Below are 25659 nucleotides of genomic sequence, written 5' to 3' on the forward strand. Positions count from 1 at the left end.
CCATATTAAGCAGAGTAGAGGTGTGGTTTGCTTGGATTTATCAGGCACTGTGGTTTTGAAATTAATATTGGACGTTTCAGCAGCTGTCTCCTAACTTCAATACAACATGCAACAGCTTATGGAATTATAAGCTGTTAGTCCTCCTCCCTCAGGCTCCACTCTGTTATTGTGCCGATCGACCTGCATTTGAAATTCTGTGATCCGAGCTCCTCCGCTGCACACACCTGTCAGATTAGGTAGGGATTCATCTCGCAGGCGTATGTGCACATTTTGTGCAGGTCTTCCCTATACTGTGCATGTGTGTATGCAGGAGCAGGGAAGAGGAAGGGGGCAAGAGAGGATGTGATGGCTTTTAGATGAGTCGGTCTACATCTGTCATGTCAAAGTGTGCTCAGTCTGTTCATGTTTTAGACAGATGACTTGCTGGAGTCCCCAAGGTCTGCGCGTTATTTTACATCCTTCATCCCCTACAGCTCCAGCAGACGGCCTCCTGCGTACTTTCTTTTCCTGTGTATTTTCCATTTGTCTGCATGTAGGAATGAGTATATGCGGATGTGAAAACCCCACAAGAACATTTTTTTAATGTGTTTACTTGTGCTCCCGCATAAGCACATTAAAGTCGCTCGCCTTGGCATTTGCATGTGCGTGCATGTGGAATTCTGGGAAGCTGAGTGCAGTGAGCATGAGCAGCGTCTGCAACATGCTGAGATGGGAAATGGGGAGTAGAAAAGTGCAGTCTTGTAAAAGCTCCGCCATTCTGGATCCGCCGAGGAGGTGACACACAGAAACCAACAGCTAAATGATGCAGGAGCTTTCTGTATCTGCAGGCTGCAGGGCCTTGAATGCGCACACTCGCACACAAATACAGACACTTAGGGAGCCGCTGACAGGTCCTCTGCTGAGGTTAAAAGCTGCCATCACCTTTAAGCAACAGACCAATGACGGTAACCACAGTAGTCCATAATATGCATCATCTTGCGGTAACCAGGAACTGATGTACCAGGGCCACACACAAACACACATGAGGAAAAGTCCCATATGCAAAAGTCCAATTTCACACCTGTGCACATATTTGTCCAAGTGTCCTCGCGTGCACGTACTCAGCTGCACAGAGAAAGATCATCTCCCACCTATGATTCTTTCCGAATTCTGCTCTTCTCATCTCCGTTCACTCACTTCATCAGCCCCTTCCGTATTCCCTCAACAACATATGCAAGCTTAGATTCTCCTGTTCTCTGACCCCCCAACTCCCGCCACCATCATCACACACATGCACACATGCACACAGACACGCACAGAGTACACTCCAGATCAGGTGTCACCCCTGACCTGCACATACACTTGCTTGGAATCTCCCACTTCCTTTCCCTTCCTATCTCCCCCCAACCCCCCACTCCTCTTACCATTCCATCTCTAAACACCTTCCTCCTTCACCCTTCCACATCAAGCAACCCTCCCCCCCCCCCACCCAACCTATACCATAGTGCTCTCTGCTGGAAGGATTCAGATGTACCCTGTAATTTTGCTCCTGAAGGACCACTTAAGTACTGACCAACCCAGGAAGCTTCTGTGTGTGCATGTGTGTGCATGTGTGTGTGTGTGTGTGTGTGTCTGTGTTTCTTTGAGCCAAAGTGTTTACATGTCCATATATTTTTTGCAACCAATTCCCTGTCTCCTCTTTTCCTGCTGTGTGTGCATTTGTGTGTATGTGTGTGTGCGGGAGAGAGCGGGAGATGGAGAGACAGTCTCTAATCAGGACACAGGAGAGGAGCTCCCCCTCTGGCTGTATACTGAAGCAATGAGCTGAGCAACAGTTGTGTGCAGTAGGCCACTCACCACCTCAAGCCTTGACAGTAATGCCGCTACCTGCTAACCCCACCTGTGCAAAAGCAGCTCCAGGGAGATGGCAGCGGATTGTAGAATTAGGACTTCATTGCAAGAACTGTACAAAGAACTACATAGTTCTTACACAATCAAAATGACTGTTACATCAATGCTTTTATTCAAAATTACAATTAAAATGCCCTAACTGGTTTCTCAAAGCAGCATGAAAGATGTGCAGTGCCACTTTAAAAGCTATGGCTATTTCACCAGGTCGCAGAAGTCTGAGGTGATATGAGGAAATTGGAATAAATTTTCTCAGCTCATGGCAAAAGAGACAGCATCGGCGGGTAAAGCGTCGGAGGTTGATTACCAATTTCCATTTTTATTTCTGGGACATGGGAATAGACGGCTGATGGCCTGGGACTTCTATTTAGATCCATTTCCTTCTAGCATAATCAGGCTTTACCCATGCCCTAATACTGAGGATTAGAAAAGGTTCAAAGTGCAAACATCTAGATCCTTTAGTATTATTCCAGTCTGCCAACCTCACTCTGTGCAAGTGTCTATGTGCGTGTGCCCTCGTGCATTTGTGTGTATGTGTGTGCTGGCGTGCATGCCCGATCTGCTGGGGAGGGTTATCTCTGGAATCAGGCCCATAAACCTAATCTAACCCTCTCTGTGCTCATTCAGGAGTGAAATATTTTGTGCAAATGCGTCTCTCCTTTCACTCTCTCTACTCTGACTCGCATTTCCTAATGTAAACGATAAAATGAAACGGGAATATAGCGGGCAGGAGAAAAATCCATTTTGCTTTTTAATGGCTGCTTTTGATGGATGCGGGTAGTCCACCTGTTTACGTTGAAGCGTGGTCTGTTTTAACCTGATGCTGAGGGGGGTCAAATGTCTTCTTCTGTTTCTATATTTAGTGCCCCCACCGCTTTTTTTATTTTCTAAAATGTGGACGTGATCAGTGCTGGTTACTGTGACTACCTGCAGTCTGCTCAGGCCGTCTAAATGGAAGTCTGTTGAGAAAGGGAGGTGTTAAAAAAAAAAAGTACCCAATGAATGTCACCTCTCATCCACTTTCTCATTAAACAACCTGCTCCCTGTCACATAGGCTGTATCCATGCCTTCGTTCTGCGCTTTGGGCAGATATCGAGCACAAAAAGTTGGCGCGCACTCAGACATTGCAGTGTGTCCACACACGCATGCACACAGCCTATTGCTCTGTATAAAAGCAACCCCCCCCAACCCCCCTTCCCCCCCATGGGCTGGACAGGAATAATAAGCAGCAGATGATTCATGATGGAGATGGAGAATGTATTCAGTGAGACCACCTGAGTGACCTCATTTAGCAGACCTGAGAATAAATATAGACCACTGTATCACACTATAGCCCGGGCTTCTGTCATCTTGGCCACTCACCACTGCGTCTCTCACACATCTCTCACTGCTCTCCTCCGGGGAACAGCCCATCCGCTCTGCCCTCAATGTCCTTGTGAAATCTGTGTGCATTTGTGTAATTGTAATCATGTGCATTTACATGGTAACGTGCTAGCACCAGTGAAATGTGTATGTTGTTGGAACGGGAGCTGTTGTTAGAGGCCAGCTCTTTCCCCTGAAAGGCGTTCTCTTGGCTGATACATTTATACTTGAGATATTTCCCAACATCAACATTTGGCACCTGGTTTCTGTTATGACTTCAGCAGCTGTAGGTCTTTTGTTCTCCCACTAGTCACTCTGTGGCCAATGATCCACACCCACAAAGACAGCCTTAAATCAAAAAACCCCGGCTTCGGAGCCGACCGTTTTATTAAAAGAAGCAACATTCCTTCATGCAATGACCAATTCTTTGGGTATTCCGGACCACAATCCCTGAACCGATTTGTTCCACTAAATCATTAGGAGCAAAATGGGACTTTCTTTGTTCTTCGCCATGTCGTTTCTTCATCCCCTCGTGTTTTTATCTGCCGAGACACACAGGAAGACCCAATTCCCCAGTTTCCTCTTGGAAAAACATTTAATAGCTGCCAACCTTTTACATCTGAACATCCAGATTTGGATTACCATCAGTATATGTGGATAAAATGGGTGTGAGATGGAGGCGATAGGGTGAATGACGGTCTGTTGAGATATTTTTTGGGAAAATGCTGTGTCCTTGATGTTGAGTATGCAGAGCTTAGTACCAGAAATCATCTGGTAACCATTTTTTTTTTGAGTGAACACATAGCAGATACATAAAACATGCCGATATCACAGGGCTTAAAATGACAGCGGTTACAGCCATGTTTTCTTTCATTATTTAATGCACTCAACAGTTGTTTCCATGCTAGATTTTCATCTTGAACTGCGCTTAAAAGATTCCCATTTGGTTAAAATTGGCCATGGTTGATCGCATTATGAGTTTCCTACGGTAAAGGCTTAGAATGATTTGACATTTGAAATGGCCTGAACGCAAACACCATGTGAAGTGGTCACGTCTCACAGTTGTTCACCTAAACAGGAGCCTCGCAGGATCAACTTATCATCTTGCCACATCAGTAGCGCAGCAGCCCTGTTCATCCGGCCTGAAGGAATAAGTTAATTTAGATGACAGCGGTGAGTTAACACCAAGACGATTTGCTCTCCCTGAGTGGATATTCATAGCGCAACACTTACTCTTAGTCAGATTATTCAATCCTTCGAGCTCAATCTTCAAAGGGCTAATTTCTGGCCACCCTTGCCCTGCACATTAAAGGAAAAAAGAACGTAAAAAGAGATATTGAGCACAAAATGCTCGCATGAGGTTACCACTTGTGGTAATGTCGGGCAATGGAGGGCAGACAAATGGTTTTGAGAATGTCAGCAGGCTTGCTCACCTCACTGTCTTTGAGCGATCTATCTAAAAGCGATGTGCGTAAGCCCTGAATCATAAGACTCACTTATCCTCGAGTGGTCTCTTGTATTAATGTACCGCGTAAAATCCAAATCTCTTTGTTCCTGCACCGCTCCCCGCTCCCCTGGCCCCTCGTATATACACTCCAGTGTCACGGTTTCCTCGGTTGTGTTGAGTCTACAGCGAGTGGGGGGGGGGATTTGTCAAGGAGCTCCTGACACAATGTTATCACAATCATTCTCGCAAATTATCACATGGCCGGGTCTCGCTAACAAAATGTTGTGGTTCCCTTAATTTAGGCTTTGCCTATGATCTGATAATGTAACATAATATTATAGCGATTCATTATTTAGTTTTCTTCAATTTCAGCAGGGTACAAAGCAGAATTCCCGCTGGGTAACAGAATGTCAACATTAATAATGCTTAGGAATGACAAGGCATGAATCAACTAGATGAGCTTTTCCATAGCTGGGGAGCCAGAATTCGACACTGCTTGCTACAACATCGGTTCACAACCCGTAAACGTACATAGAAACGCCGATACTTTATGACACCGAGGGCTAGTTTATGCAAAAGTTTATAGAACGTTGTTTACCCCTCCCCTGCCCCCCCCCCAATCTAGTTTAGTCCGCCTCTGTCTTTGTGTCATCATTAGATAAATGTCCTCTCCAAGACTGTCATCATAATGAGGGTGCCATCTGAAGCAATCACCCAGGGAGATGGTCATTGAGTTAAAGGGAGGGGAGGGGAGGGGTCACCTCAGATACCCCTGATAAAAAAAAAAACTAAATGAAGGGAGTGAAAAAAAAACAGGAGAGGGGGAGGTAGAGGGAGCAAGACGGATAATTCAGTAAGAGAAACAAAAGCATTTCAGAGGAAGGGAGTCAGTTAAAACAGCACACTAAGCGGAGATGCAGATCATTTGGGGAATTCCAAAATTAGAGCTGCCATTACATGCATCCACACCACACAGGAACACCCACAGGCACGCACACACACGCACGCACACACACACAGCACAGCATGCCTTGTGTTTGCCACTCAGTGTTAAGGTCAGAGTCACACTCTGTCTCCCTAGGTCATTATCATAAATGCCTAAAATAGACGGCCAATTGTGTCACAGCATGCGAAGTGAATGTGACATTGAATAAACAACCTTCGACCCAGAGCTCGTCAGTCAAGCCGGAGCAGAACATTCGCTTTAAAACAAATGGAGTGAGAGGCCGACACTGACACACACACACACGTTTCCCGGCTCCAATATATAAATGTACACACATGCGAAGCACAAGCATTAAGGGAGGCATTTAGCTCTCAGCACTACCAGCAAGTAATGACACATGTGGCTCAGAGGGAGTAAGCTGCTGGAGGACTTGGCATGCGTCTGGAGCTCTCGCTGGCACGTCTCCCTGCTGAACTATGCAGAGCAGAACACACACTTACACAGGTCTGCTTGTGTTCCTTCTCCTCACCTCAACACTCCCTCCACCCTAATGCTTTTTCAGTCACTGGGCTTGACTTTATTGTGTTAACGAGTGCTAGAGGATCAAGAAGTTGATTGAGGGTGAGAACGGATAATCAGTGGAACAGCTAATCAGTGCCCGTTGTAAATATTGATTCATTCTCCGTGTTACCTATGTGCTCATTAACGGTTGTGTCACCTTCTCTCCTCCTCTTTCTCCCTTCCTTCCCTTAACCCTGCGTCCCCTCCTCCCTCTTTATCTCCGTCACCCCCACCACTGTATCACAGCAACCTCCAATGGAACGGTCGAGGGCCTGGAGAACCGCGAGGGAGGCGCGTGCAAGAGCCAAGCCATGAAAGTCATCATGAAAGTCGGGCAAGGTAAACGTGCACTCTGCTCACACGGGGAACACAGACGCAGGCAGTGTTTCCTTTAAACAAGGACTCGAAGTTTGTGCTGCTCTTGGTGTTACTGTTTGCTGTCAGAGGTGGTCATGTGACTGCACAGACATTGTGTCCACTTCCTTTTGAGAAAATTAAAACCTAACTAGATACTGTGAGTCAGAAAACGTGTTTTATATTGGACTCTAATGTAAAACACACTTTTAACTGTGAATAAGTTATTGAAAAACTATTATAGTCAACACACAAGATTTAAATTTTTTTTTAGGTTATTGTAGTTGCAAGACAATCAATTATATTAATAATTATAAACTAATTTAACTAGACTCTTTCAGCTTGTATGCAGCATAGAAAAGTGGCACAGGAGGGCAAGGATCTTTAAAAGTATTTATTCATTTATGAATATATTACATTTAATTTATTAGTTTTTACATATTTTTAAAAAATGAAACATAAACATACGTTGTTATAGAAAAATTACTATTTATTAATTCCAGTAATATTCACGTAACACCCACACAGTGGTCACAAAGACACCATATCTTCGGCTCATATGCGAGGTATCAAAATGGATTCAAATATTGTTTTTTGATGGTGATATGGGCATGTCAGAGGGTTTTCTGCTGCTAAAGATTTCGCCATATATGACACGGGAGCCGTGCTATGAATCAATAAGAGGGTCGGCTTTATGAACTGTGGTATTGAATTTCCTTGAGTTGTTGTTTCAGTATGATGGAATAACCTGATTTGTCTTTAGTTAAAGATGAGTGTAAAACACGCTCATACTCTGTGTTCTGATTACTGTTTAAAATATATATATGTAGCAATTTAATTTAGCACACATGTACATATGCAGCTGTTTATGCGTACAGTCATAATTCAGAAATAAATCATTTAGAAATGACTGTGACAGGGGACATAAAAAGGTCGGCGGGCTGATGCTTCTCAGCTGCTCTTCTGCCTGATTATTATCCAAAATCCATAAATGAAAAATGTGTTTGAAGTAAGCGTGTGTGGTCATTTAAATATGCTGGAAGTAAACAGATGAGCTTTGTTTGGATATCCTCAAACGGAACATTTGGTTTCAGACAGCTCTAGTCAGAAAGTGACGATTGGCGTCCTCAATTTGACAGGCTACAGTACACAGATGTGTTGCTCTGTAAACACCCACCGCAGTGTTGACCCAACACGCACTTCACAAGCGTCCATGAGGAACATCTGGCTACCACTTAATCTGATTCCATTGTAAAAGCAGAATCCCAACGTGTCAAAAATTAAACAGTCGCGCTGAGCGCGTTTGTTCGTGCTGCAAGTTTGCGTGCGGGTATTTGAAGCCAGCGCCATGGCAACGGTATTTTCAGACATGAGGCCTGAGTCACAACAAATCAGCAGATACAATGAAACGCTCCCACAGTCGTTTCAGAGCCAGGCAGACGTGCGTTTTTGGATAAATTTGCACCTTCACCCAATTCCAACGCGTCCGCAGGAGCAGAGGCCACAGAGAATCTTACACTAAACTATTAACTGGAGAGATTTTCTTATAAAAAGCTAAATTCCCCGATGTGGCATTAATGAAGTGGAAGGAGGAGTTCGAGGAAGGCTTTTGAGTAGCCGGAGCCGCGCACTCGTTTCCTGAAACCGTCTGAAACGAGCTGTCACTCAGAATCAACATGCCCTAAAAACCTTGTTAGAAAAGATGTTGCTGGCCCAGCTGCCACTGCTTTTACATCTATTTCTGTGAGGAGGTTTTTAATGCGCTCCTGTCCAACCTGCCTCAACCAGCGAGAAATTAGAGCACCCACAAAGCTTTAATCTGTTATTTCTTGAATTCTCTGATTAGATGGAAAGGATTTAATTCTGCTTCTTCTTCCAGCCACTGAATTATCCAGAGTGCGTTTGACGAGATCTTCATGTATGTCCCAAGTGTGTGATCGGTTTTTAAAGAGCTGTTTTCATTAATGTGATCATTTTGCTACATTTAGATGACGAAAGGCTTGACTGAATAAACGAGGGAGGGAATAAATCAGATAAACGTTTGACACAAAATAAGTTCTGATTACATTTCTCTGATCTTCCGAGAGATTATGATTTCAAAATGAATATTGCCCTATATTACAGTTGGACTGGTGGCACACACACACACTCACACACAAAAAAAAAGAATAAATGAACGTTTTGTTTTATTACTCCACAAGCTCAAAGAATTGAAACTTGCCAGACTGATTTAATAAAAGAGCATAAATATAAAAATGAAGAGCAGCCGGTGTTTTGAAAGCAAATGACCCAACTAAATGATTCATTAGTTGGTTGGTTCCATCTTCTTAAACCTGACTGTTTGTTACCTTTTCTGTTCTGTTAACTTTTAACTGAATACGTTGGGTCGACTCCGCCTTGGGCCTCTGAAAAATAGCAGTGACTTTTTTTCTTCATTTGAACATTTTATAAGTTGAAAGATAAGCCAAATAATTGAAAACCCCCGAAAGGGCGAATAATTAATGAACATCAAATGAACGGACCAGACTCAAATTCTTCATGTTACACCGGAATGAAGATTGACGTTGATTTATGTCCTTTTTTCTATCACACACACGAAGGGCTTTGCTTGGCCGTGTCCCCGCATGCTATTGTGTTTAAGCCACATTTCCTCTGCAGCTGAACGCCAGTGCTTCCTGTGGCCAAGTTCCAAAGATCTCTCCATATGTCCAATTCTTTTGCACTTTGCTCTATGGATTATATTTGGGTGATTTATTCTTTCATATCTTTTTCTGTGGCGCTGCGGCGGAATCGCATTGAATCATCTGTTCGGAGGAAATTATACGCCCTTTCACATCGATGGCCCACTGTAGTCTAAATGCCACCTTTTCCGTCCTTTGTCCGTATAAAATGTGCGGCGTAAGGGAAGCGAAATTGATTACAGGGGAAATACAGTGAGGCCATATTTTATGCATCCATCGCCGGCTCGACTCTTTCTTCCCCCACATCACGCCATCGCGCTCATTAAAAATATGTTGACTCACAACCTTGCACGCATCTTGCATCTTTAGTCCTGGTCTGTCTCCTCTGTCGCTCGATCATGGCCCCTCTCGCACCCCCCCACCCCCTCCCAACCACCCGGCCGCCCGCCCCCTCCCTCCTTCTGGCGGGTTGGCAGTTCTGAGTTAGTTGCTGTCTGCACAGCTAAGGGAAATGTCAGCAGTACGCGGCGAAAAATGGGTCAGAACATTAGAACGCTCACTGCACATGCTCAGTGACACACAGCGTTGGGGCTGTTTGTGCCGAGTGAATCAGATCACTGTGTCCTCTCTTATCCTCTGCCATGCTCATGGATGTTTCCACTTCTCACTCCTGTCCTCTCTCATCTATTATTGATGCTGCACAATAGCTCAAGCTTACATTCGGTTGTCGCTGTGATCGTCACAGAGCAGGCTGGGCCTAGAACCTATATGTTACCGACGTGTTGTGTCTGTAAATTGATGTGTTTGATTTCCTATAAATCGTTGTTTCGAATGTCCAAATTCTCAGATTTTTTTTTTTCACTGTTATTTGTAATTTTTGAATTTTATTGACTCTTCTCTGACAGTAAAATTAAGAATTACTTTATTGGCATTTGACCACAGAGACAATTTATTAGCAAAAAACATAAAAATACAGAACAGTCAGACAAGGCACATGGGTGTGAATGTGAATCTTTTCCAACTAAGAAGTATGAGTTGTTAATGAAGGAAAACAGTCAAACTGATCAAGACCAGAAAACCCAAACTAAACAAAAAGCTGCCCTCAGTGTTGTGGTTTATACATGTCGTCCAGACATCCATCACTCCAACATTTCCCTGGCAGACAGAGGTGGGAACAAAAATTATACTGCTCCACCGCTTCTGCTTTCACATGCAGTCAGGCCACACACTCTCACCACAAGGGACCCAAAATGCAAATTTCCTTCTCATATTCAGTTTCTCACTCTCACACACACACACACACACACCACACACACACACACACACACACACACACACACACACACACACACACACACACATGCCCTTGGGCAGGCCTTTGGGCAGATGCAGATAAGACTTAGGAGAGGAGGTGCATCTGATAGTGTGCTGGGGAATCCATCAGGCTGACTTGGGCAGTGGTTAATAACTGTCTGCTGTCTGCTGTGTCCTCATAAAAGCCAGGCTGCGGACCCACCGGTGTTTACCACACAAAGACTTCAAAGCGTGCGTCACTGAAATCACAACAGACACTCAGATAAACTGTCTGCTTCCTTTGCATTCCCTTCAGAGTTTCTTTACCCCCCCCACATACACGCGCACACACACACCTCCCACATTTCTCCTTAGCTCCTCTTCCTGTCCTCCAATCCACTCATCCTCAGAAGTCTGCCTGTTTTAGGCAGAGTTAAAGCTAGAGCAATAAATAAGGCATATTATGGCCTTTTAACACAATGAATAATGTAAAACAATAAAAACTTAATATATAACTACGTTAGCCTCATTCTGCCATGCCTAAGTGTATTGTACGAATGTCCTGTGTGCGCGCGTGCGTGCATGGGTCTCATGAAAGTGTCAGTGTTGAAAATGCCTGTCTGAGTGTTTGCTGAAGGGGCGCTAATGCAGACGTGAAGCCATTTTTTATGACAGGACAGAGGTACTTGCGTGTTTCACAGACGTTCCCGGACCCTTTTTGTGCCTCCGACACATGCAAAGATAACCGCACTGCCTAAACGCCGTCTCAAAGCAAAGCAAAAATAATGAAAAATTCTAAAAACAATAACTCTTAGCTGTTCGGTTCAACAGCCAAGGCTGATTTTGTATGCTTGTGTCTTACAGTCCCTAATGCTGCAAACCCAGCTGCACCAGAGGCCCCCGAGGATAACGCCATACCGGAATCCAGTCCCAGTCCCCCCGACCAAGGACAGGTTGGACCCGAGATTTCAGGAAACCCTGGTAAGAAATTGCGAGATTAACAGATCATGCATAGACAACACTTTTAGAGTCATCACAGGCCTCACACAAGTATAGAAACTGCAAATATTTTAGTAAAATAAAGGTTTTCGAATAGTAAGAAAATTAATATTCACAGCCTTAAGGGTTCACAGGGAATTATTACACATTAGTCCATAAAGAGAAAATAAAATTCATAGCTGAGTCGCCCTTAGTAATGCATTTTTATGCCACAGGCATTCATTTGGATCAAAAAAAGCGGGAATGAGGTGATAAAATATATTAAAACTAGTTTTATACACTGTAAAATCATGCTAAAACTAAAAGTATTAACCCATAAGGTAACCCTTTGCTAAGCAACCGGTGCTTGATTTGCTCTACACAAAGATAAATGTCCTCCAACCTCAAGACAAACTTCTCTGTTACAAATCAAGTAAATGAAGATTAAAGACAGAGATGATTGAATGAGTAACTCAAGCCTCTTTCTGCTCAGGGCACTCCATATTTCCTGTTTTCCGCCTTCTACAGAAGGCACCACTTCCAAACATTTTTTCCATGCCCCGCTTCACCAGTCTCCAAGACAAAAACTTCCACTCTCCACATATGGACTCTTCTGCCCGTCTCTATATGATAAGCTGCCCTCATTTAATAATTGCTTATTTGACATTAGTTGCATCTATAAAAGGATTTTCTAATGTCAGATTTCCTCCCTGTTTCCAGGCTTTCGGCTGTCTGCCATTGTTAGATCAGTGATTACTTCAACACAGGGAGCGTAGGGGTGCAGGGAAGGACAGTTGAGTGGCAGATATTTCACAAATAACATTTCTGACTTCCCTGCAGTAGACGGAAAGCATGAAATCCCTGGAGTGCTCTGGTTTCACCAGAGAGTTTGGAATCAGTCGCCCTCTGACGACATTTAGCCATAAGGTCGTAAATGCAAAGTGGTCAGTGGTCCAGCACTGGAGACGGTCATTAGTTGGGATGGCAGTCTCTAGAGGTATGAGGCTTTTGTGTGGCTGTAAGGGGGGGTCATGGACAGTGAAGTGGTGGTGGCGTTGGAGGAGGAGGAGGTGAGTTCTGCCTTTTGGCAGCAGCTGCATGCATACATGGAAAACAGATTTGCTACTTCTCAGATTTCAGTTGCTGGAGGAGCCAGAGTTATTCTCTCTCATCCAGTACGACCCCCACCTCCCCTCTTCCACCACCACCCCCCACCTTTTCTGAACCTCTTAGACAAAAGGATAAAATAAAATCAGATGTTCAGACATGCCCTCTTCATTCTTTTTCCATATCTCACTTGGCCTTTGCCAGACAAACGTGGCCTCGACATGTCATACAATTGCTCAGACTTATCAGAGCAGGAATCTTTATCCTGATGAGTGATGACTCCAGATTTCATTAAGAGGCTATTTTGATTAAGATAATTCAATTAGATTACATCAATGCAGCCTTTAGTCATGTCGGGCAAACAACAAACAGCGATGTGATCACAGTTGATTTGGGAACCGAACATCTGCTCATGACGGGACTGGCCTACAGTAAATCTAGTTGCTCCTCTGATTGCTCACAGCTCTCTAAGGGGCCACATGGAAATTATTTGAACGTCTGCATACAGCAAGTGTTAGATTTTATTTGGTAAGGAATCAATGACCTCCCGGGTTATTAATATTGGATTTGGATCCTTCCCATCCGTTGTACAGACCCTGAAATACCTTCTCGCCAATGTGTAAACATATAAATATTGAATGATGAAAAAATAACCACTCCCTGTTTTGCCCCTCTGGGAGTTGCAACACTTTCCAGTTTAGTGAATCCCAGTGGATTCTGCATGATGTGGAAAATTTTTATCTGATAATCTCAACTTTTATGTAAATTTGGACCTCATCCCCAAAAAATTTGTCTGCTTTGTGCGGTTGCTTGGTTGAGTCCTCCTAAAGTCATCCTAATTCAAGTTTTATCAAACATTTAATATAATTGATTCCCAATTTTTACTACTACATTTAATTCTATTGGAATCATGGAAAATAGGATATAGCCACTAATCTTTGCTAAAGACTGGATTTCATTTTTATTCATTCTTTAGCATTTCCAAAAATACAAGAAACAGACCCCCCCCCCCCCCATGCACTTAATCCCACAGTGAAAATTGGAAGAATTATGTAATATGGTGCTTTTGTTCCCACTTTGGGTTCCCCACCTCCCATGCTGACAACTTTAATGACTCTGATGTCATTTCTCCCTCTAGACCACAGGAATCAGGATAATTCTGGATCTGCGAGCAACACTGACGGCATCTTTCAGTCCAAAGTTGCCGTCTTCTCCGTCATCGGAGCTGGCTGCATCGTCTTCCTCTTGCTCATCCTCCTCCTTGTCATTTTACTCATTAAGATGCGCAAACGTGCCAGGAAAAATGCCCATTCACAGCCTCGCCCCTCAGCTCTGTCTCTTAGCACGCTGTCCAATCCGAAGCTTCCTGGGGGCACAGCTGGCACGGAGCCCAGTGACATCATCATTCCGCTGCGGACAGAGAACAACTACTGCCCTCACTATGAGAAGGTGAGCGGCGACTATGGCCACCCGGTCTACATTGTCCAGGAGATGCCCCCACAGAGCCCGGCCAACATCTACTACAAAGTTTGACACTCTACACGGCCAGCAGAAACAAAAGAGGAGCGCTTGATTTATGTTCATGGGAAGAACACTTTCCGCTTTGGGACTTGATGCTTCCTCAAGCCCGTGTTATTTCTACCACCTGCTGCACAAATCTGGAGAGACGTGCACTGAGCAGTAACCAGCACGTCTGTGGGCTGACTGCTGAGAGTTTTATTTTGTTTTGATTGTCAGACACCCTCCTCCTTCACCCTCCTCTCACCTCCTTTCCTCTACCGCACCACGCTATACTATGATGGGGGGGGGCAGGGCCGGAGGACGCCAAACGATGGAACTCTTGCTTCCTGGTTTGCTGCCCCCTCGACAACGCAGGATATGACTTAACTCACTTTTCCTTAAGACACTCCGTGCTACACCCAACCAAACACACCCTTGTAGCATGCTAGCCAGCAGCCGGCAGCCACAGACCCAGGATGCCGGGCTGCATTTTGTGGGCGAGTACACGAGTGTGTGCCTGTGTCTCCGTGTGCATGTGTGCGTGTCTGTTAGTCAGGACTCTGTGCTGGGCCCAAGAAGCTCTCCAGATAGCTCAGGTAATAGGCACAGTGTATGAACTAATGTGTTCCTCTCCCTTCGCACCTCTGACGTTTGCCTTACTTAAGTATTTTTGATGGTGGATTTCCTTGAAACCCCCGATTCAGTTCACAAAGCAGTTGTATTTTGTTAGTCTTTTTCCTACAAGTGCACAATGTATAGTCGACTAGTTAATTATTGCTCCAGTGGTTCATCAGTGTCATCTCCCATGTCATCCATTGTTCTCATCCTCCCTGAGAAACCTTGACTTGGACTGTTGTTGCCAAGGTGTGTGCACACGTCTGTGTGTGTGTACCTGTGTGTGTGTGTGTGCGTGCGTGCGTGCGTGCGTGCGTGCGTGCGTGTGTGTGTGTGTGTGTGTGTGTGTGTGTGTGTTAGTTAATACTCCCATCTCTGGTCTGATAAGAGCTTTACCATTACTCTGGTATTTATGACCTACTTATGTGTGTTAAAAGGTATGTGTGTGTGTGTGTGCGTGTGTGTGCGTGCGAGCGTGCACACGCACTGGGCATGTCCAGACAATCCTGTATCTGGCAAGACGTATTGACACATCCACGAAACACTGAGTTATTGTTTTGCTAGCTTCAGAAACTAGACAGACAAACGGATTCGCCAAAAGACAGACAAGTTTTGGATCCTAGAAAAATCTTCTAGCAATCCAGCTGGCACAGAGGGAAGATTTAATGTGTCTGATGTGCTGCACGAGAAGGTTTTTAAGACAGTCGGCAGGTTAACATTTGTCTGTTCCGACTTCTTTGCCATGGCGCGAGCATCAAAGGCTTGGAGAAGGTGGGTGTAGGCTGGATGGTCGTTAGTGATTGGCTGGCCTACATAGGTAGGATGCCCTATATTAAAGTTGGATAGCTTGCTACAACTGAATTTTGGGTTACAGCCTTGTCACATGCCAATTGGCTGCCATCTGTAGATGAGTCAGTGGCATCACCAGCATGTGACTAATCTATGTGCCATCTCTGTGCCCACACTCAGCAGCCGGGGAGGAGAGACGGCGACAGTGACAGATACAGGAGAAAATGTTCCTGTGACTTGGCTTTAACCTGAGAACAAGATGAGGATTTTGTTGTAGGGGGCGGGTTTAGAGGAAAGGTGTGCGCTCTTTTTTCCCATCCTCTCGCTGGTCTTGCTGTGAATTAAAAAAAAAAACTGCTGTGCGGCAGATTCCACAGTCACGGTGTTCAGCAGCCGGCGAGGGGAGCGCAGCAGAGCTGTTACGGGGCGACGCACGGAGGCAGGATTTATTGCTGCTGGATGTGCACAAGACGTGCACACCGATGCTCACTTTATTACATTCAAGTGTAGCCCGTGTCAGTGTAGGTGCTCCAGCCTGGGACTGCTTAGTCGTGCATTTTTTAGCTCGCCAGTTTTCGGGACTGGAACTAAGTTTCAAACTGTGCGGCTGGCAGAGGAAGCTCCTATTTAATGACGTGTGAGAAGAGAGGGGAGCAGATAAGGGGGGCTATTCCTCAACACGAGGTGATGTTTGACGCACGTCAGCGCGCACACACACACCGAGACTGATGGGTCCAGGTCTATCTCCAGTCAGGCTGCCGGTTAATGTTTATTCACCGGCGGGGTCGCCTATCTTCCGCTGCCACATACTATCGCCATTCACGTACGCACAGGACTCTGCTGAGTTAAAAGCCAGCCCGTCGGCTCGGGTTAAGACTCCAGCGGCTTTTGCGTGTTGTTAACCTCCGAGTTAAAGACCTAAGCAGCTGCTCGTGCTTTTGTGGCCCTGCGTTCTAACTCGGCATGCAGCCCTCGGCGGGCCTCTGCGAAACCCATCAGATCAAATATTTTTGTTTCGGATCGGCGCGCATCTATTCACCTACACCAGCCAAGGGAGTCATTATCAAATTATTATAAACCATATCTCATTTTCTATTCATTCTTGTGACCACTTAATGTTATTCAGATTTTGGAGAGATAAAAAAAAAAACACAACTAAAAGAAAGAGACATGTAAATATATGGATAGAGCCCGAATTAAGATGTAATTTCACCTGAAACACTGCTCATAAGAAATTTTTAAGATTAGATTTTTGTAATGGAGGATGTTTGTAAATAGCTGTCTTATTAAAGTGTGTTTTGTATGAATGAATTCTTGCATTTTTGTCTCTGTTTGCAATAAGTTTCTATTGTTTCTTTTAGCTTTCAACAGAATATTGCAACTGACACGTGACCTTGTTTTATTTTATTTTATTTTTCTGTATCCAGTATTGTCAAACAAGACTTTGTTATCACGTGTTTGAAAGGAAAGAGCTTCAGAGTTTTCACATGGCCATTCAGCAGAAACTGTCCAGGACAGACGCTTTGAAACGGGATGTTGAAATGATACAAAATGATACGGCGCCCGTTAGAGAAGGCACTTAACTCCCGTGTTATTCCACTGCCTTTGAGTTAGCTACACCTTCCACTCTGTTCTAAGATGTAACAAAAACATTTTGCTCCAGGGAAATGCATTTTTTTCTCCCCCCTCCGTTTTAATAAGCCTTGTGGGCCTGACAGAGAGATGAAGACACAGAGAGAGAGAGCGAGAGAGCAATGTAGACAGAGTGGGAGAGAGAAAATAGAAAGGAGGCTACGTACGCGAGTGTGACCACCCATAAATCACCCGGTTTACGCCACTCATTATCTCCCTTAGCTCCCTTTGTTTTAAAAATGTTCTCTCCCTCCTTTCCTAATTTAGCACAAGGTTCTTGGTATGAACCTCACACTAGGTTGACGTCTGCTAATATTCAACGCAACAGTATTATTATTTTTTTCTTCAATGTGCATGTCTAAGCAAACCCTGTTGAATTTCTTTCCCTTTGTTTGAATCCTAACTGTCGGCCTTTGTTATTTTATTTTAATTCACTCTTTTCTTTTTGCCGCTTCTTCACATAACCTGTTGGCACCAGCTACAAATGGAAATGATGTTCCACCAGTTTGGAAACTACCGCATATTGATAAATAAAATTTTTCCCATGGAACTTGTTTTTGGAGAAGTCTTTCTTTTGTCTTTCATTGTTTCACCCAGGGGGAAAACAAACCTCTCCCGTTGCTCATTGGTTCACGGTTGGAACAAAAACCAGTCGTTTACCCTCACTCCTCCTCCCCACCTCCCCAAAATAAACCCCTCACCTCAGGGGTCAGAGCTGCACAGATGGGTTTGTTCTGATACATTAGTCAGATTGAAATCACAAGCAGGCTTCATAAATTTGTATTCGGGGAGGATGGACACGCCTTTTTGCATAGTAACGAAGGGCTGCATCAATCTGCTCTGCCCCAGTGTCCTCCAAAATTACATTTCTTCATACATGATTAAATCTGATTGGCTGCAATCCGTATCTCCATTGAATTTGCCTGAACCTGCAGGAGGACTAAGCTGAGAGTCCTCGGTAGAGCAGCGGTGACGTGAATGTCATTAGAGTGATTGGGTATTTTTCTCCGACAAACACGTGAGTCGATGATGTCAGTGGAGACGGAGTAGGCAGGCGAAGAGACGGATGGCAACGGCGAGCAAAAACTAAGGGCAATGAGAGACAAAATGTGCCTGTGGCTTCACTGCCCCCTCCCACTCCCACCCCACGTCTACCCCCACCCTCAGTGTTTCTCTCTGTGCCCCGGAGCAGGTACGTTCCTCTGGTTCCCGAGACGCCCCCATAGATCCACGTTGCTGTGGGTTTATTAAAACCTTCCCTCACTGAGCTACTGTGTGTGTGTGTGTGTCTGTGTGTGTCTGTGTGCGTCTGTGTCTGTGTGTGTCTGTGTCTGTGTGGTTGTTCTAAACCACTGTCAACATCACAAAAACAATGTTTATTCTTCTTTTGTTAACCCTCTGACTTAAGAAAAAAACAAGCAAATATTAGTCTGATACTCAAGTCTACCACACCTTCACCTCATGTCTAATACTGCTTAAATGTTCTTACTTTTATACCCTAAATTGAGACAAATGTGCCACCTCATTTCTCACACTAATAAACATCATTGATCCTTCGCTGTCCCTGAATGCACCACTGACACCATCGCTAGTTGCTGCACCATGTGCTATATTTGTGGATAAGGCTGCACAGAGTCGCTGTGTGTCTCAGCAAAGGTTGCAGTGGTTGAGATGCAGTTTTCCTGATGTTTTTTGACTCGTACCCCGTCAGCCCAGGGCAGACGTTTTTTGTGTAGATTTAATGAGCATCAGAATAAGACAAACATAACAAGGTATGTTTGGCGGATGTCTCCCGCATTTCCTCTACATCCTCTGCATGTTTGAATAAACTCTTCACCTTTTTGCGGAGGTTTTTCTGGTCGACTGCGCATCGGGCAAATGATAAAAAAAAAAAAAACCCAACAAATATGTTTGTGTCGCATTCAAAAAAGTGGTAACGCTGCAGTCCGAGTGAAAAATCCAAAGGTGCAATGCAAGTCCCTAACATCCCATCTCAGGGAAATGATATTAGTCACTGGAGAGTAAACAGTCAGGCTCAGAGCTTTAAATGTAATTTTATAAACATCACAACATCGGTGAGGAGGCCCACGCTTCTGTCCTCCGTCGGTGTTTTGTCTGCGTGCGATGCAAACACGGAGAACACCCACGGATCGGAATCAAAGGCAGCAGGTGTTGATTTCTGTCTGCACCAGACAGGACGCAAACAGACACAAGTCACACAAAGCAGCATTCCTGTGTCCGGGCTATTTCAAGCACCGAAGAAATCGCGCTGGGTGTTTGCATTCTGTGTTGACCCAAAACCAAAGGATCTATTCTCCCTCCTCAACGACATTCTGCAACTGACACCAGTCAGAGTGTGAGAGATTTGTTCAATGTACCTCTAGATTAATGATAGGCTGAATAGAGAGTAGCAGAACTAGTGTGTATGTGCTTCTAATCATTAAAATGACCAAAAAGATCCTTTCACCTACATAACTACAGGTTATATTTATGTTCACACCACACCAGGCAGCACAAAGACACTGCTACACAAGTTGCAGAAACTCCTGCCTTCCATGTAGTTGTGCGTCTGGACCCTCTTGCGTCTCCATGATGACCGCTTAAAAAATGCTATTTTCATTATTATATTATCAGATGACCTCAGCAGCAGGTTTTCCTCCAGTTTTCATGTTTGCCTTTGTCAAACGGCGCATATTAAACCTGTTGTTATAACACCCCTGTGGCTTTTTCACTTTTCTTAGCGTGCACACTTCTCGACATTTTTTTCCCCACTGTGTAACACGGTGGCTCGCATGTCTTTATAGATGGAACAAGTCACCTGGGAAAGCAACAGCTGCTGGCAGTTTGGGGCAGCTTGGGAGCAATTTGATTTCTACTCATTTAAACCCACCACCATGAATACTAATCGCAAAAGTACATTTGAGAGAAAGCTCCCTTAGTTACTAAATGAGTAAAATGTGAACAATTAAACAGATATTTTCAGGAGTTGATACAAGCAATGCATTTTTTCTGGTAAATTTTATACTAATATTGAAAAAAATTCCATAAAGTCCACAGTGAGCACCCTCTAGACTAATTACCTTCAAACTGGTGTAATCCAGACGAGCATGTTATCTTCTAGTGTGGTGAAGCATAAATAAACATGTCTTTTGTGAGCTGAGTAATAAATTCTTACTGGTGGCCTTTAACCAGAGACGGTCCCGCCGGCGTTAGCCTTAGCTTCGCGTGCTTATCACTTTGTTTGCAACAACAACACTGCCTGCGGGGCGCGTCGTTTTCATTTCTGTTGAGGCCACGAGGCCGGTGGCGGAGCCCCGGGTGGAAACTGAAGTCGTCAGCAGGAGATGTAAAGCGATAGCTAACCAGATGAGGGAAAGAATTCAATAGCAGTGGCACGACTCCTTCAGCAGTTGGCACCACATCTTAGTCTCGCCTCATGTTATTTCACTCACTCGGAAATCTGCTGCGTGTGCAGGCGCTATCCTTGATCTCCCCCAAAGCAGGCAAGTTCAGCACTCCACAACTTCCTCTCTGTGACAGTGCATCTCTTCGTCAATATAGCTTTTAAGCGATTTGGGGCCATCTCGTGTTTTTTTACATATGGGTTGTGCAGGGGCCCTTGTAACTCACGCCAGAATCAATACGACAATCACGGGACATGTTTGCTCTCATGTAATGCCCATTTAAATAATTAAGGACTTAATGTCTCACTCACCATTCATAAATAATGCAGCACCCTTAATGCTTTTTATCAAAAGCCTCGCATCAAATATCACGTTGATTCTTTGGGTCAGTCGTGGAGGAAATCGGAGACAGCACAAAGAAATTGCATTTCTGAGGAGGAAAAATCCAGGAAAGCAGAGTTCATTACTCAAATAGTAACATATGGATTGCCCATGAAAGCACTAATTAATGGGATTCAAATTCCAATCAGGGTTCTTCTTCAGTCCCGCAGGAAAATAGAAATTTCACCGAAGCATCTTTCTTTAGGCGTGTTGGGAGTTGCACACCCCTGGTTTATTACACGTCTGCACACACCCGCCTGCCACATACTGACGGCTCCGTTATGACCAGAACATGTCGGATCAGGCCTGGACCGGTGCTGAGATCCAGCGCTAACCAAAGCTCATCAATCATAAGCAGAGAGTGTGAGAGCCCAACAGACACACTCACATGAAAAGAAATCAAACACACACACACACACACACATGCTCATGCAAGAAATAGCTGGGGTGGCTGACTGCTGGGTCACAGGTGTTCAGACGGAGGAAGAAAGTGGGAATTATTCCTTCCCCCCTCCCCTCCTCCTCTTAAAGAGAAACAGCTCACGCTCTCTGCCTCCCACCCTTCCATGTCTTTGAAAACATCCCATTTCCATCCACATTTGCTTCACCCAATTTAAAACCCACATCTCATTCGCCCCATAGCATCGCCACCCCTCTCGTCCTCCATCTCCCTCTCTCAATTAGGCCATGCCTCAAATCTCAGGCATTATCTCTGTTGGCCATTTATATAACATGACTCCAAAATGCATTTGCACAATTTTCCAATTACAGTATTATGCCTCCAAGCTTTGGTTCCTTCTGTCTCTTTCACGCCCTCCCTTCACTCAAACTGGTTCTTGATGTCTGACACTACAAAAGAACCACCCCAGCAAAAGAAGGCTTGAAAAGGCTTGAAAAAGTGAAGTTTAGCATAACAGTCTCTCTCTTTGTTGAGCGGTGTTTATCTTTCAAAAACCTGATATTCAGGCTGTTTAATCAAGGGGGGCGAAGGATTAGAAACCAGAAACTCACCTGAAATTCCAAAACGCAATTCAAGTGTAAACATCTCAGGTTAGTCAAGTCAGGTGTGCAGGAGGTCGGCGGCTGTAGCCCAAATTAAGAACCCGATGCCACGCGGTTGCAAAATGCCACCATCGCATCATTTCAAGTATGTCATTCACCTGGAAGTTACCAGCCTTGAAAACCAGCCTCCCTCACTCACGTTCAGCCTGACAAAAAGACCCCACTCTGATATTCCATCATTACAAACGCCCCAGGATACGTGTGTTCCGAGAGCAGTACGGAGGAAAATGAGACAAAGTTTCTCATAAAATATGTGAAACCCAGATGTGAACTCAGAAAAGCATCAACAAAAGCCTGACTGTGTAACGGTGGGAAGGCGCGTTGCGATTCCAGCAGCGAGGAGCTCAGCGGCTCACAATATGTAACAGCTATTATTCGAGACATTCGCAGCAGAGCCTCCGAATGTGGCTCCTGTCTTGTTGCCATACGATACAACGTGAAGATTAAACAAGATCTTTTGAGAGCAACATATAAAAACATTAAACATTGGATCGGATTAACAAAAATGTGAGTAAGAAAACATCTAATAAAAAATGAAACAGGAAAAAACACAGAAGCCCTGAATATAGCGAAAAAAGGAATAAAATAATATTCAATGAAAACACATTGCCAGATTGAGGTTACCTAATACTGAGTGACGTGCATGTGTAGCCAGTGCAGCCAGGCGGAATTAAAGTGCTAACATGCAGCAGTAGTCATATGATCAGACTTATCTACAAAGCTACAGTTCATGAATTCTTCAGCACTCCGGATTTCTGCAGCAGTCTGAGTCTTGCACTCACTCATTAATTAACCAGGCCTTAATTCTGTTTGGTATCTGTAAATGAACGCTGTCTGTTATCATTGTTAAGAGCCACTTCCAGCCTCTGTGGGGTGTTTGTGGAGAGATGACTGGCCTATTGTGCCAGTTCCTGGAAGACCAAACTAACATGATCGTTGCTGACCACCCATCTGCAACTCAACTGACCTAAATATGAGGCAGCGTCTCTGGGGCAGAGGGAGCAGATGCTGATGGGGAAACGGTAGAGCGCGCGGGTGCCTTTAAATGCAATTCTGATCAACAATAACGACGCGGGAGTGAAGGATTTCTCAATGTCACGGTTAAAATGAGGAGGGAAACAGATCTTTTATGTCTGACGTTCATTCAGCTTATTGGAGGGATTAAGAGGAAGAACCCAGCTCGATATTAAAACTGAGACGAGCGGTCAGGAAACGTCCTGGTCAAGCTCAGATGTGCTTTTGTGTTCCCTGTGACGCGGCGGCTTTGCAGCAGTTGACAGGGTGCATTAGCGAATCCCTCAGTGAAGGGCGACTGACCTAAACATGTGACCTAAGTGCTGCCCTAGTTTTAAGGGTGCCACATGAGATCAGGGCGATTTCACTCAGATGCTTTTATTCTGTTTTACAGGCCAGTATGCGCTGCATTTTGGGGATAAACTACAGTTGGCATTTTTTCCCCTTTTTTTTTTTGTGCAGCACTTGGGACATTTCAGGGGAAGTATTGTTTCCAGGGCAACATGTTTTGTCACACGCGAGGTAACGTCAGTGACACATTAGTGAGGTCACAGGTGGGGGGGGATGAATATTAATGAAGGGCAGGGACCCATTTCAGTCCAATAAACACCCCCCCCAAATCCTTACCCCCCGCCACACACACACACACACACACACTGGGCCTAGGAGTCCACACAATCAAAAACACACAAGAAACGCAAGGACTTGTTCCGTACCAGCAGCCACATACTCATCTCACGCCTCACTGCACTCATTCATATCAAAAGCGCATGCTCATTACAACAGCAGAACACACACTCACAACCACACACAAGCACACGCACTGGCACACACACAGGCACACACTGGGCCCAATAAAACTCATCTAACTTGACTTCTCATGATAAAATAAACAGAACAATATCTCTAAGCCCCGGCTGCTTATGAGTCCATTAGCGCATTGAGTGCATTTCTTGTTTCATTATAAAATAACAACTTAAAATGGCTTGAGGCTTAATTTGCCATATGCAAACAGACAAAAAGCGAAACACAAAGACACAATGCAAGCAGACAGCAGCGCTTTAAGCCTATGGCTCCTTGCAGCAGCTAACAGCTGGCTTCGTGTTCCCCCATTCGCGCAGGCATTGTTTGACATGGTGATTATTAAGCAGCCCTGTCTTCTGCATTACTCTCATATTGGTATGCAGAGGCAGCCGCAAGAGGTGGAGAAGGAGGAGTGGACGGTGTGATGAGAGGAGAGGCTTGGACGTGATGAGAGGCTGAGGGCAGTCAGTCAGTTTGGACGTTTGGCACCAAGACAGTGGATTCCATTTCCATGCCAATCTGCCTTGTCTCTTTTCTGAATCAGACTTGACCTTCACAGGCTGATGACTCCAGAGGCCTGAGACCATCAGAGGCTTTCAGCCCAAAACCAGATACTCGCAAGCTGAGACGTGCGCGGATGCACGGGAAAACAGTCTCATTGGTTCAAAATGTGAATATTTACACACAGGCTGAAGCCGAAAACCGCTGGAATAGAGTCTCTCTTGGTTTACTGTAAAGAAGTGATACAAAGGATTGAAATGAGACCAGATCGTCTTTAGAGAGCCAACCCTCACAGCAGATGGCTGTGTTTTTTTTATCTCACCTCTCATGAGATCTCATTTTCTGCGCTCCGTTCAGCAATCTTACTGTTTTTCACCGTTTGAGTTTGTTTCCATAAAACGCCAACAGAATCCAATTCGGCAAAACAAATAACAAACACTCCCAAATGACTCTCCAGAGGTTCTTTTTGTCTTTTGAGGTGCTTTTTTGTTCTTCTTGCCGGTTTTTAGTCTCCCCCTCTTCTTCTACACCATCAGCCACCCATAGTTCTCCTGTCCCTCTACCATGTGTTTAAAGCCAGGCTAAAATAGACTTTTACAAGTCATCTAATGAAAGTGACTCCAGGCCCTTCGGTTAATTGACCACCTTTAATGAGTGTCAAACTCCGGTGGTCATTAGACTAAGGGTTGCTACGGGTCACTGCTGGGCTGAGACAGAAAGAAAGGAAGAGGGGGTGAAGGAGAGAAAGCAGGCAGGCTGTAAAACAGCACAAGTTATTATCCTCTTCCTGGACTTTTTCAGGCCTTCGCTGTGCTCGTGTAGTTGCGCGTGCGCATGCATTTGTTAATGTGCACAGCCTCGGGGCAGCACCTGCCTCGCTAACAATCCCTGACAATACACAGCAGAATGCAGCCACCATATGGGTGTAAATTCCTTCATATCTGCTGTTGTACACGCAGGCCCGGCACCCTTCATCTCCCCAACAGCCACATACAGCAGCAGCTGGCCTCTTCTTGACTAATGAATTTAATAACCAGGAATGTGAACAGAAAAAAAGGAATCCCGCACATTTTGCACAAGCCAGCTGGGCTGTCTGTCATTTTCCATCTCTCCTGTATGATTTACAAATCAGGCAGAATATGACCATTTATCTAACCAGTCAGAGAGACAGAATTCCTGCTTTCAGGTGAGGGAGACGACCGTGACACATATTTAGAGGTGTGCATTTACTGCTAATGGCTTCATTTGAGAAGCGTATTCCGTCCTCATCCTTTATTTGGTTATTTGGTGTACTGTGCAAACACCGCTCAAGGGTAAGCGCAAGCATGCTGATACATGTGC

At 44.8% G+C, this 25659-nt stretch overlaps 1 protein-coding gene across 1 annotated transcript in view; it reads left to right on the forward strand.

Moving 5' to 3' along the window:
* The window catches only part of efnb1 (ephrin-B1), a 52111-nt gene extending 34409 nt beyond the window's left edge, over positions 1–17702 (forward strand). The window contains exons 3-5 of the mRNA XM_057042975.1: positions 6450–6542; positions 11396–11512; positions 13755–17702. Coding sequence (XP_056898955.1) covers positions 6450–6542; positions 11396–11512; positions 13755–14149 — 605 coding nt within the window. The 3' untranslated portion in view covers positions 14150–17702. The remainder of the gene's footprint in view (positions 1–6449; positions 6543–11395; positions 11513–13754) is intronic.
* Positions 17703–25659: the final 7957 nt, after the last annotated feature.

The sequence above is a fragment of the Takifugu flavidus genome, chromosome 9 (genome assembly GCF_003711565.1).
Source record: "Takifugu flavidus isolate HTHZ2018 chromosome 9, ASM371156v2, whole genome shotgun sequence".
Classification (NCBI taxonomy): domain Eukaryota; kingdom Metazoa; phylum Chordata; class Actinopteri; order Tetraodontiformes; family Tetraodontidae; genus Takifugu; species Takifugu flavidus.